Below are 12684 nucleotides of genomic sequence, written 5' to 3' on the forward strand. Positions count from 1 at the left end.
ACAAAGAAAAAATCCTAGAGATTTCAAATAAAATTAATAAGGAAGAAAAAAACAAAATACCATAATCCATCACCGCATACACTGTCCACCCTTTTAAATTAAGATCAGAATTTAAATCCCTTTTACTTTAACAATTATGATAGAATTATGAACATTTCAAGACAAACATTTTATTAACAGCTAATAGAATAGAAGAACAACGCATTTAATCCAGAGTGAAAACCATAAAGGCAACTCTTTTATTTCCCTCCCACAAGATATTGCAAACCAATTTAGTACATTTTACACCACCCTATATAATTTGAAAGATGACCCAATCAATCCTCAACCTAAAATTGAGGATATTAATAAATTTGTAAATGACCAAAAAGAAAAGGACAGGGGGGCGGCACCGCTGCCAACATCAAGCTGCCGACAACTGGTAACAACAGGTGCGGCTTCAAAGCCGGTATAACAAAACGCTATATTCCAAGATCTTGGGTGCTATTTCCAGAAAGAACAAATCCATCCACTAGCACAATAGAAAAAGGAAAGGACTCACCAATCTGAAAAATCCTTAGCTTTATTGAATCTTCATTAATAAGAATCCATGGCCGGGAGAGTGAGGGAAGGAGCTAGTGCGAGCAGGTAAGAATGACGGCTGTTTCGCGCTATACCAGCGCTTCTATGGGTCAACCTAGAAGCGCAGGTATAGGTGAGTGCTTTCCTTTTTCTATTGTGCTAGTATATTAATACATTTATTTCTCGTGTTAATCTCCCCCAACTTAATACAAATCAAAGCAACTTTTTAAACATTCATTTCAATAAAGAAGATATTGCATTCACAATCTCAAAATTAATGGATAATAAGGCCCTTGGCTCAGATGGCTAGCCGAAAGAATATTATAAAATTTTTCAACAAGCTAATTCTTGTTCTTTCCCAGAGGAAACCCTACATGCCAACATCATTGTCATGCCTAAGCCAGACAGTAACCCAGAGAACCTGTTTGTTGTGACTGTCACACAGCCGCGACACATGTAGCTGCGGTGCCGGACACCTCATTATCGGGAGCACTCCAGGCATCCAGATTCCCGGTGCAGCTATTCGGTAAGCACTATAGCTATTCGGATAAGGAGTTATCCAAAGCTATTCACTCATTCCTATTCATAAACCTAATATCGATCGCTGAGAAAAGGAAATTGCCATCCATTCTTTTGTCATTAGATGCTGAAAAAGCTTTTGATCTAATTAATTGGATTTATAGGACAGCCTCTCTCAAAAAAATTGGATTCAAAGGACACATTCTAAATTCTATTCCAGCTCTTTATTCTAATACCACATCCAAATGCATAGTAAATAACCATTACTCTAAAATATTTCCATTAACAAACGAATCCTATTTATTTTAACCATGGAACCTTTTGTAGAACTCATCAAATCAAACAGCATCATTAAAGGCATCCCCTCAGATACGAGATAACATAGATTAGGACTATTTGCAGATGATATTCTAATATCTATAACAGATCCTATAAATTTGCTTTGTGAGATTTCTACAATAATTAAATGCTTTTCTTTGGTTTCATATTACAAGATTAATGAGAATATGTCAAAAATTCTAAGTTTTAATTTAGACACAAAATTTAAAAATTCTATGAACGACGAATTCCTCTATTCTTGGGAGAATTCTAAAATTACATTCTTAGTGATCAACACTCCAAATACCTTACGTCAAATTGTGGAAGAAAATTTATTGGAACTTATAAAACAAATCCAAAAAATACTTGACAAATATGACAAAATCCATACATCTTGGATGGGTAGAATAATAGCCTATAAGATAATGATCCTCCCAAGGATAGTATATATTTTTAGATCTAGCTCCCTATTTATATCAGTCTCTTGGATTCAGAAACTTCACAGTCAACTATCTAGGTACATATGGAAAACAAACCACCAGGGTCTACATCAGTGTTCCCCAAGTCCGGTCCTCAAGAGCCACCAACAGGTCATGCTTTCAGGATTTCCTTAGTATTGCACAGGTGATGGAATTCTTGCCTGTGAAGGTCATGCAATCATCACCTGTGCAATACTAAGGAAATCCTGAAAACATGACCTGTTGGTGGCTCTTGAGGACCGGACTTGGGGAACACTGGTCTACATGTAATGCATCCTTTTCTTCAACTGTGGAGTCCAATTTGTATGGACTTTCTTGATTGTCAACCAGCAACAATGTATAAGTATAAAAGTATTTGTATACTTATAGTACAGTATAATATATTTGTATAGTATAATATATAATTTGTATACTTATAAGTATAATATAAGTATTTGATTTCACACTTTTATTATACTTTGTCTCTTGACAGTGTTAACATTTTCTCAGTTGTCTATATTGTTTCCCCCCCACCTTTATTTGCCATCCTAATCTTTTCCATGGTTTAATCTTTACTTATCCTTCTTTATCATTTGCTTATATAGGCAATCCCCCTTTATTTTTTTCATCCTATTTCTTTTCCCTTTTGTTTGGCTTCTACATTTTCACTTTTCCTTTTTATTCTTTTGCAATTCCCCTTTTTTGTCTCCCTTACATCCTTTTCCTAATTTTTCACTTCATTACTTTCCTTTTCCCATTCTTACCTTTTCCTTTTATCACTCCCTCTTTCCTAATCTTCACCTTTAAAACTGTTTGGAGACTTGTAATTTTTTTATTCTCCGCAAAATTTTTACATTAATACTACGTATATTGTAATACATCTTTTACTTATTTTATATTGGTCTCCCTTTCCTACCTTCCCTATGTTTGTAAAAATGTTCCCCTAATAAAAATTATTTAAACAGAAAAAAAAATCGCAGTGCGCCCAGACGACTTAGGAATCTCACAGAACTGTAAGAATGTTTCAAGGCAGAATGAATGAAAATCCCTCAAACAAGAATTGAAAGACTACTGTCTGACTACAAAAAGCACTTACAAGCTGTGATACTTTCAAAAGGGGGTGCTAGTAGTTACTAACCATGCTAAACTTTTGCATCAACCCATTTTCCTTTTTGTATTTGTTTAAATGCAAAAGATGAAAATATTTTTTTTCCCTAAACTACAAAGGAAATGTGTCCTTCTTAACGTTAGGCCTTTTAGAGATCATTTCATTTTTATCTAGCTTAACTGTTAACAATAACAGTAATTTTGACCAGGGGTGCCCAAACTTTTACATGCCACTGTATGTGCTTGCAAAATCAAGCATTTTTTGCAATTTGCTGCTTATTAAAATTTGCAGTGGTTCTTTGGATATTATATATTTTTTTGCTTGTAGCCCATTGCCGAGGATATCAACCACCACTGCTGTCTAGCTTGTATGCATAGTGCTCAAGTTGGCCAGGATTAGGAGGAGGCAGTGCTTTGTCCAGTGATCCTGACCAGTTTCAAAATAGTACTACAAGATTAATAGAAAATCAATTCCAAGCACTAGGCATCTTCTGCTGTCAAGCGGCAGTTGCCAGTAGAGATGAGCGGTGTTTGAGTTGAACTATTCGCTAATTTCAAATTCAAGCTGTTTTGGGCGGTGTTCGAGTCGTTCGACGAACTCGAACAATTTGCTTAAAATTCGGCTGTTAAGAATTTCTGTTAGATAACTGTTCGTTCACCAAAAGTCTAACTTGATTTTCACATTAAAACTGTTTATCAATGTTAATAGACTGTTTCAATGTATAGTAGGCAGGGTGGGGGATAGATCTGTGCTGAAATAATGCCAATCTCCATTTTTTTTTTTCTTTCCCGCATTTACAGTGGGGTGGTGCAGTCTCTCAGCCTATCAGCAGTGCACACACACACAGCAAAGTGCATGTGATGCACACAAGGGCATGTGTCATTGGCTGTGTATGCCACGTCCTTGCCCTATAAGAACCAGCCATTTTCCCCGTTGCCACCATTTTCTCACTGCTGCAGCTTAGTGTTAGACGGCACCCCTGCTGCTGTGGGCGCTATACAGTCTAAGAGTGTTTTTTGCAAGCAAATTTTCAGTCAGATAGAGAGAGATAGGTTTAGGGAGTCGGGAGTCGGGACTAGTTGTAATATCAGCCCTTTTCAGGGTAGGGTACAGCAGTTTATAGCACTTTTTGCCAGGCAGGTCTGTGTCAGTGCTGTGCAAGTGTTTGTCACAGCATTTGGTGTAATCTAGCTCAGCCAATCCTTTTGGGCTAGTAGCATTGTCTGGCAGTCATCTGAGTAGCCCGCCTGTGAAGCTAGCTACACCGCCTGTATATCTAAATTTTTACTGCATCTAACCCAGTAAATCGTTTTGGGCTTAGTAGCAGTGTCTGCACGTCAGCGAAGTAGCCCACCTGTGAAGCTAGCTACACCGCCTATGTATCTAAATTTTACTGCATCTAACCCAGTAAATCATTTTGGGCTTAGTAGCAGTGTCTGCACGTCAGCGAAGTAGCCAGGCTGTGAAGCTAGTTCCACCGCCTGTGTATCTAAATTTTTACTGCATCTAACCCAGTAAATCGTTTTGGGCTTAGTAGCAGTGTCTGCACATCAGCGAAGTAGCCCACCTGTGAAGCTAGCTACACCGCCTGTGTATCTAAATTTTTACTGCATAGGCGTGTTGGAAAGGGAAAAAAAGGTTGTGTCCGTGGGATAGGTGGTAAAGCAACAGTAACATCTGCAGAAGAAAGACCATCTTCCAGCCAAAGTATGATGTCTACTTCTTTTTGTGGACAATCTGATATGATCCCTTTCTTACGACCATCGCTACAAATTCCAGATGAGACACAAAAACAGCAGGTGCTTGAATGGATATCAAGTGCTCATTCAAGTGGGCTCTTCTCCACCTCAACTTCAACAATACAAATACTCCAGTCCTCAGAGGTGTCACCCCAATCGCACTTGCTTCCTCACAGCTCCCAAGTCTTCAGCCACCTGTCTGAGTATGGGGTAACACAGATGGTTGAGTCTGCAGAGCTGTTTACTCATACAATAGCCTGTGAATCAGAGGTCTGCTCCAGAGCTTCTGTCAATCCAGATGAGGAAATGATCTGCACTGATGCCCAGAATCTTTGAGAGTTGGATCCAGGTTCAGATGAAGAAGGTTCTGAGCATAATGTAGACCCTCGTTCCCAAACTAACTCCTGTTGGAGACAATGAGGAAGATGATGATGAGACTGAGATACCTGATTGGAACGAAAACTTTACTTTTTGGTCAGGGCAGGAAGAGGTTGGCTCTGAGGACGATGGGTGTGAGAACACACAGGGTGATGATGACGAGGTTGGAGACCCCACTTTCTGTCAACCCACAGTCCGCCAGTCCATGAGGTCAACAGAGGAGGTGGAGGAGGATGCTAGTGACTACAAGGTTAGGTTGCGCCTTCCTGGACAGAGACGGAGTACTGGAAGCACGTCAACAACTGCATCGTCAACCACAACTGTGCCTCTGAGCACAAGTTGTGGTGGATCTTCAAGTCGCACGGGCTCTAAGCCTTGCATAGCCTGGGCATTTTTTGAGATCCCAAAGGATGACCCAACTCACGTTGTCTGTAAGATTTGTCACCAAAATCTCAGTAGAGGCCAAAAAATGACTAGCTTGGGTACTTCATGCATGAACCGTCACATGGATATGAGGCATAAGTTGCAGTGGGAAGCTCACTGTGCTTCAATGCAGCCTAGTGGGCCGGGCCAACCACCATCTGCCCCATCAAGTGCATCTGCTGCCTCTTCATCCTCTGTGACTGTGGGGACAGCAGTTGCACATGGTTTTGGACGCAGACCTTCCACCTTTTTACCCACAACAGCCAGTGTGATTGGCAGTTCGTCAGTAGATTTGCAAGTGGAAACACCTGCTGGTGTTGAGCGCTCTCCGACATCGAGACCACCACATTTTGATCAAGGCAACATAATATCTCCGCCTGCACCTTCCTCACAGACCAGCAGTTTGCCGGGGACACCCTACTCAACCCCGTCTAAGCACGGCAGCCAGCCCTCGGTCCCTCAGATGTGGACAAGTAAAAGACCATTTTCCTCCTAGCCATGACAAAGCTAAGAGGTTGAATTTCACCATCTGCAAGCTGTTGGGTACAAAAATGCTGCCTTTCCGCCTGGTGGACACTGAGGATTTTCGAGACCTTATGTCCGTTGCAGTGCCCCAGTACCAGATGCCCAGTTGCCACTACTTCTCAAAGAAAGCTGTGCATGCGCTACACCAGCATGTCGCACACAACATCACCGCTTCGCTGAGAAACTCTGTGTGTGATAGGGTGCATTTCACCACAGACACTTGGACGAGTAGACATGGACAGGTGCATTACATGTCGGTGACTGGGCACTGGGTAACTATGGTGACATCAGGAGAAGGGGCTGCTGTTCAAGTCTTGCTGTTCCCACTGCTTCTGCCTCCTCAACCTCCTCTCGGTCATCCACCTGCACCCAAAGCCTGTCTGGTAATGCCACCCACATTCTAACTATGCAGAAGGAATCCTGCACACCTCCTTACTATGCTGTCCCCAGGGCTCAATGGCATCAGGCAGTGTTTACCTTAAAATGTCTGGGAAATGTGAGTCACACAGCTGAGGAGTTGTGGTCAGCTCTGGAGACCGAGTTCCATCAATGGTTGTCTCCACTGAACCTGCAGCCAGGGAAGGCCGTGTGCGGCAATGCTGCAAACCTGGGTGCGGCCCTTCGCAGGGGCAATGTCACACACGTGCCTTGTATGGCTCACGTTTTGAACCTGGTTGTCCAGCAATTTTTATCCAACTATCCTGGACTAGATGGGCTTCTGCAGAGGGCACAGTCGCTGTGTGCTCACTTCCACCATTCGCATCCCGCAGCTCAATGACTTACATCTCTACCGAAGTCGTTGGGCCTGCCAGTTCACCTGCTGAAATGCGATGTGCCCACACAGTGGAATTCAACTCTGCACATTTTTTTTATTTTGCAGGTTTGGGATACATTGATGCAGCATGTTGATAAATATGGAGATGAATTGCTTTCTCAGTACCAAAATATATTTGAGGCCATTCCACTAAAAGACAAGGAACAGTAAGTTTTAATTTAATGTTTACCCCTTCATTCGTGAACACAGTTTTTAGAAGACCTGTTTTTTTTACAGAATAAGTTAAAAGGGTTGTCCAGTCTTAATTGATAAGTCACTCTGTGTGACAGCAGACTTATGAATCCCCCAGCGCTGCGAGGATTAGCCTGTGTTTGAGCTGAGAACAACAGTGATGCATGTAGATAAGCCCCTGATGCTGGTGGGCTTAGCTCATCGTCGATTTTGGGGGTGAAAGGTTCCCTTTAAAGGGGTATTCCCATCTGCAAAATCCTATCCCAATATGTAGTAGGTGTAATAATAATATTAGCAAATACCTCCAATTAGAAATGTAGTGTTTTTCTTCTGATTTGCTATGTCACTTAACCCATATGCAGTGCATTCCAGTAGCATATGTGGCACCCATGAGGGTCCAGTTGCCGCAGAGGGGGCACCACCCAGGACGCTAACACTCACACCCAACACACACTATTTCAGTCAGGGCACCTGGGCGTACCCTTAGGGAGGATGGCCTCATCTTAGGCTGGATATGAATGGGTGGTAGAAGTGGGTGGGCTAGGTAGGAAAAAGGGGAAGGAGCTTATAAGGAGGGCGGACCGTGTGCTAGAGCAGTTGGTCCTAGGAGACCAAAGGAAGAGGAGTGTAGCTGTGTAGAGAAGTCTGAGGGAGACAGAAGGAAGCTCCCGTGGAGGACAGAAGGGGTCCTAGGGGTACAGGAAGTGCAGAAGCCACCCGTGGGGCCCACATCCAGACTGACCAGTGTCAGTTGGGGGGACCAGGTCGCATTCAGGGGACCAGCCCCAATTTAGTGGAAATCTTCAAGAATCAACTAAGAAACCGGAGGCTGGGACGTCTGTAGGAGTCACAGCCACATCCACCCATAACTCGCCAAAAAGGTTAGCCGGATAGAATCCAGGGGACTCAGAGGACATCGCCCGACCAGATTCATGGCTGCTGGCTTGGGACACTGTGGGTGAGACGCTGGGCAGGAGACGTGGAAGCCAGTGTAGTGAGACGGCCAGAGAAAGGCATAAAAAAAAAGAAGTCCAGGAAAGGTGCACCTCAATTTACCTAGGAGTGTGCTGGACCACTGACCCTGAGAACACAGCATCCAGCTGGCGTTTGTGGATCGGAGAACCGTAAGTAAAAGTGGAAGCTGCACCTTGCTGTGTCCTTTGAGTTATTTCTGCCTCACCTGCCCGGCATCACCACAACCACCATCTTAACACTTAACCCTACAACTGCTCTGGGGCTAGCTCTACCCGTGGAAAGCTGCACCACCATCGCCTCAGAGGATCTGACTGCAGCATCGGCTATTATAGCCAAACACCATGGGTGGCATCACGAACATTTTCCCAAATCCATTATAAACTTTATTTTTCCCCTTTATTTCATCATTTTCCATGGACGCCCAGGGCCACGGACTGGGTCACTGCTGCTGTGCCCTTCCCCTTTAAGAATTGCTGTGTCGGACCTGGTACTGAATATCCCACAGCCCTATGGAGCACTCCATTTTGGTTTCTATTGTTACAACAAATCATAAAGTGACAATTAGATAGTTGTTAGGCTACTTTTACACTTGTAGTGTTTTTTGCGGCCTGTTATTGCGGGCCTTATCGTCGCAAAAAAGGCGGTCCGCCGCAATAACGGACCGCAAAAAACTTGCGGATCATCGTTTTTCAGTTTTCCAATACTATGGAAGAAGTATTGGAAAAAAAAACGGCGTTCTGCAAAATCGGAAGTGATGGTGCACCGCAAAAACAACTTCCGTTGTTTTTGTGGCACTCATCGATATTCAATGGGGGCCGTGTCCATCTGCCATGGAAAAGATCGAGCAGGCTCGATCTTTTTTCACGGCCGCAAATACGGCCCTCATGGCCATATGGCACACCGCGCACCGTGGAATTTTTGCGGTCCGGTTTTGCGGCCCAATAGAAATCTATTGGGGCCGCAAAAACGGCCAGCAAAAACATGGTATGTGTAAAAGAAGCCTTAGTGGTCAAAACCTTAGATGCCTAAGCAACTGCAATGCCCTGCACATGGGGTAAGCGACTTAGCGAATCAGAAGATCTATACTGCATTGCTAACTGGAGGTATTTGCTAATATTATTATTATTATTATTATTATTATTATACCTACTACATATTGGGATAGGATGTTGGAGATGAAAATACCTCTTCACGTCCAAGAAACTTTCAAAATATAACTTTTTTTATATATATATTTATGAGTTGGATTTTTAAATGTTCTACTTTATATTGTATAAGATTTTAGGGCAGAATGCACAACTAAAATCTAAAATAAAGTATCAGGGTATGTTTCCACGTGCCGGATTACATCCATATTAGCTGCGGATTAAACGCTGCATACAGTCGCAGCATTCAACCTGCAGCGTCCAGATGTTACAGCATAGTGGAGGGGATTTTATGGAATCCTGCCTCCACTATACGTGCGAACACGCATCCGGCGGCCCTGCGATTACGGACATGCGGCTCGTCTTTTTAGAATGCAGCATGTCTGTTTACCTTGCGGCGACGCTCGGGTCACCGCAAGGTAAATCACAGGGCCCTATGTATGGAATCACGGAGCGTACAGAAGGGGGCGGCGCTTTGTGCGCAGCGGGTTTTCCGCTCCGTCCAAAGTGCCGTCATTACGGACCATGGACACATACCCTTAGTTTCCTGATAAATCACTGATTCATTCCATTTAAGGGGAGTTGTGCTTTTCTTTGTGACACAACCAGGAGCCTCTCTTGGGTAAGGTACAGGCTCCTCTCCTGAAATCTGAATCATACAAGGGGACCCAATATTGGGTCATACAAGTACATCCAATGTCAGGAAGGGGTTAATATCAGAAGAATTTGGGTATATGCACACAGTGAGTATTTGCAGCAGAAATTTCTGCACCAAAAAATAAATGAGCGGTCTGAAACCCCATGTACACGTTGCTTATTTTTTATTTATAGACCTGAACCAGTCTCAAATTGACAGCATACAGATGAATAGAGGAAAAAACATGTAAAAAAAACCCCCAAAAACTTGCATATTTTACTCAGTGTGTTTCGTGCCTCGAGACATGTTTTTGATGTAGAAATTTCTGCTGTAAATATTAATCGAGTGCACATAAAAGTCAGCATCTGCTCAAAGTGCACACAGAGCATCTACTGAATGAAGTTGAGAACAAAGACTTCTCGCCCAATGCTAAAATACACTTTCTTATAACTATTGTTGTTTTACCATGCTGAATAAAATTGTAAACTTTTTTGTCTTTTGAGAAATAAAATATATTACAAGAACTTATTCTTCTCTTCCAGTATCACAGATATACCGGTCACATTTCAGTTTTCTATTCCAGAAATGATTGGATTCATTCAGTCAACAGTAATGTTTCAGCAAATCAAAGAAATAGACGTGAAAGGAGCAGAGCAACTTCTAACACATACTGAAAAAAGGTGCAATATAATTAGATTATCTATACTAAAGAAGAAACTCACAGATGTTCCTTATAGCACAGTTTTCAGGGAATAGAAATATTAAATATACTGTATAATGTGAACTCCAAAGATGCAAAAGTAAAAAACAAAAAACATCCTGAGTTTAGACACTGACTACATTTTAGACTTGTAGTGATAACAGAAAATTATATTTAAAAGGGGTTGTCTGGGACGGATATAGGATCAGGCATTAATATGAGATTAGAGGGGGTGGACCGACAGGCGTCACCCCATTAATCAGCTGATATCTGCTCTAGAAGTGGTCTAAAGGGGCATTTACAGTGCAGGGTAATCATGAACAAGTATTGTTAAAAACACTTGATTTACAATTATACTGCCAAGTAAACAGGCTGCCGATCACCCGATGAACAAGCTCATTCACCGGGAGAAATTAACTTTTGCACAGCACAAAAGATCATCTCCTTGGCGGTGCATCATCCTGTGTAAATAGAACTTATGCTGCCGAGAGACATGGTAAGCTAAGCACAATGAGTGACCTAATATAGATCGTGCAGTGCGCATGGTTTACTTTGTTCTGCTTATGCAAACAGGCATTCAAAAGACCGAATATTGTTAACAGTTCACAGATCGCGATCGGCCATCATATTGTGCCACAGGTCGGTCTTTGCAAAAGAACCTTTAAAGATTTATTGAGTGGGACTCTACAGCTCTGTACATGGTTTAGTGACTGCTGCCGAGAACTACAGTTTAATCTCCCATTCATCACTATATCAGTGTTCCACAACCCTTTCATCACAGCAGTAATTTGCTGTGATAGGTTCTAGTAGATTCAGGTACTTTCTTTCAAGAAATACAATGGGGTGTCAGGTTATACTTCTGGGGTCTTCATCAGGTTTTATAGAGCCTTGCTCTCAGTATGGTGTTGCTGAATTTACCTTATTGTTACAGATTCCGAGAGATCCTAGGAGAAGAGGCTGATTCTGGCAGAATGAACATGAGCATAAAACACTTCTGTGTCCTTGCTTGCAAGAATTAAAGAGGAGATTTGTTAGATCCAAATATTCAGAGTAGTGTGGTGTTTTGTGCTGGTTTTTTCCCTATAAATCTTACATAAATAAAGTGTCTTTGCAACTCCTGGACACCAACATTCACAAGTTACAGGTAGACGTTTAATACACCTTCCTGCAAGGTCTAGTTTTAGCACTACTGCCATGGTATTTTTTTGGAGGGGAGGCGGGCATTGGATTTGTGGTAAATTTTAAGATGATTAGTTTGGAATTTAGTTGGAAAAAAAAATTACACATTCTGTAAATTTTAATCTTAATTTTCCTTCCCTCATCATAATGATATCAAATAATAAAAATAAAAAATTAATGTTGGCATAATTTATTTTTTTGTTTAAATATCATAAAGAAATTTTCAAAAATGTGTTTCAGGGATGGGTACAGTTCTGAAATTACTTTGAGGGGCTACATTTTATAAATACTCCATCAAAAGACAGGGAAAATGGTACGGTTCTAAACTCACAATAAAAATTATGATTACAAAAATATATTAAAAAAATATTATTTAATTTAATTAACCCCTTCACCCCCAAACCTTTTTTCACCTTCCTGACCAGGCTAAGTTTTACAATTCTGACCAGTGTCACATTATGAGGTAATAACTCTGGACTGTTTCAACAAATCCCAATGATTCTGAGAATGTTTCTTTGTGACACATTGTATATTTAGGTCAATATTTTTTGTGTTTATTTTTTCTTTAGAGACCATATAACATTTGGAGTGACTTAGAGGGGTCTATATGACAGAAAATACCCAAAAGTAACACTATTCTATAAACAGCACCCCTCAAGGTGCTCAAAATCACATTCGAGAAATGTATTAACTCTTCACATGCTTTACAGGAACGGAAGCAACGTGGAAGAAAAAAAAAAGGATATCTACTTTTTTTTCCACAAAATTTTTACTTCAGACCCCATTTTTTTTTTATTTCCACAAGGGTAACAAGAAAAAATTGACCACAAAATTTGTTGTGAAATTTCTCCTGAGTACGCCGATACTCCATATGTGGAGAAAACCACTGTTTAGGCACACGGCAGAGCTCGGAAGGGAAGAATCCCCGTTTGACTGTTTCACCGCAAAATTGGCTAGAATCGAGAGCGGATGCCATGTTGGGTTTGGACTCGGAGAGACCCTGATGTGCCTAA

At 41.6% G+C, this 12684-nt stretch overlaps 1 protein-coding gene across 2 annotated transcripts in view; it reads left to right on the forward strand.

The window, feature by feature from the left end:
- LOC143784260 (putative methyltransferase DDB_G0268948) overlaps positions 1-11849 on the forward strand; it is a 122755-nt gene extending 110906 nt beyond the window's left edge. Inside the window, exons 5-7 of one of the 2 annotated variants that reach the window (XM_077272287.1) lie at positions 6910-7010; positions 10335-10472; positions 11424-11849. In XM_077272287.1, coding sequence (XP_077128402.1) covers positions 6910-7010; positions 10335-10472; positions 11424-11511 — 327 coding nt within the window. In that variant the 3' untranslated portion in view covers positions 11512-11849. The remainder of the gene's footprint in view (positions 1-6909; positions 7011-10334; positions 10473-11423) is intronic. The other variant, XM_077272288.1, reaches the window with a different exon arrangement.
- The last annotated feature ends 835 nt before the right edge of the window (positions 11850-12684 follow it).

Source organism: Ranitomeya variabilis, chromosome 7 (genome assembly GCF_051348905.1).
Source record: "Ranitomeya variabilis isolate aRanVar5 chromosome 7, aRanVar5.hap1, whole genome shotgun sequence".
NCBI classification, from domain to species: domain Eukaryota; kingdom Metazoa; phylum Chordata; class Amphibia; order Anura; family Dendrobatidae; genus Ranitomeya; species Ranitomeya variabilis.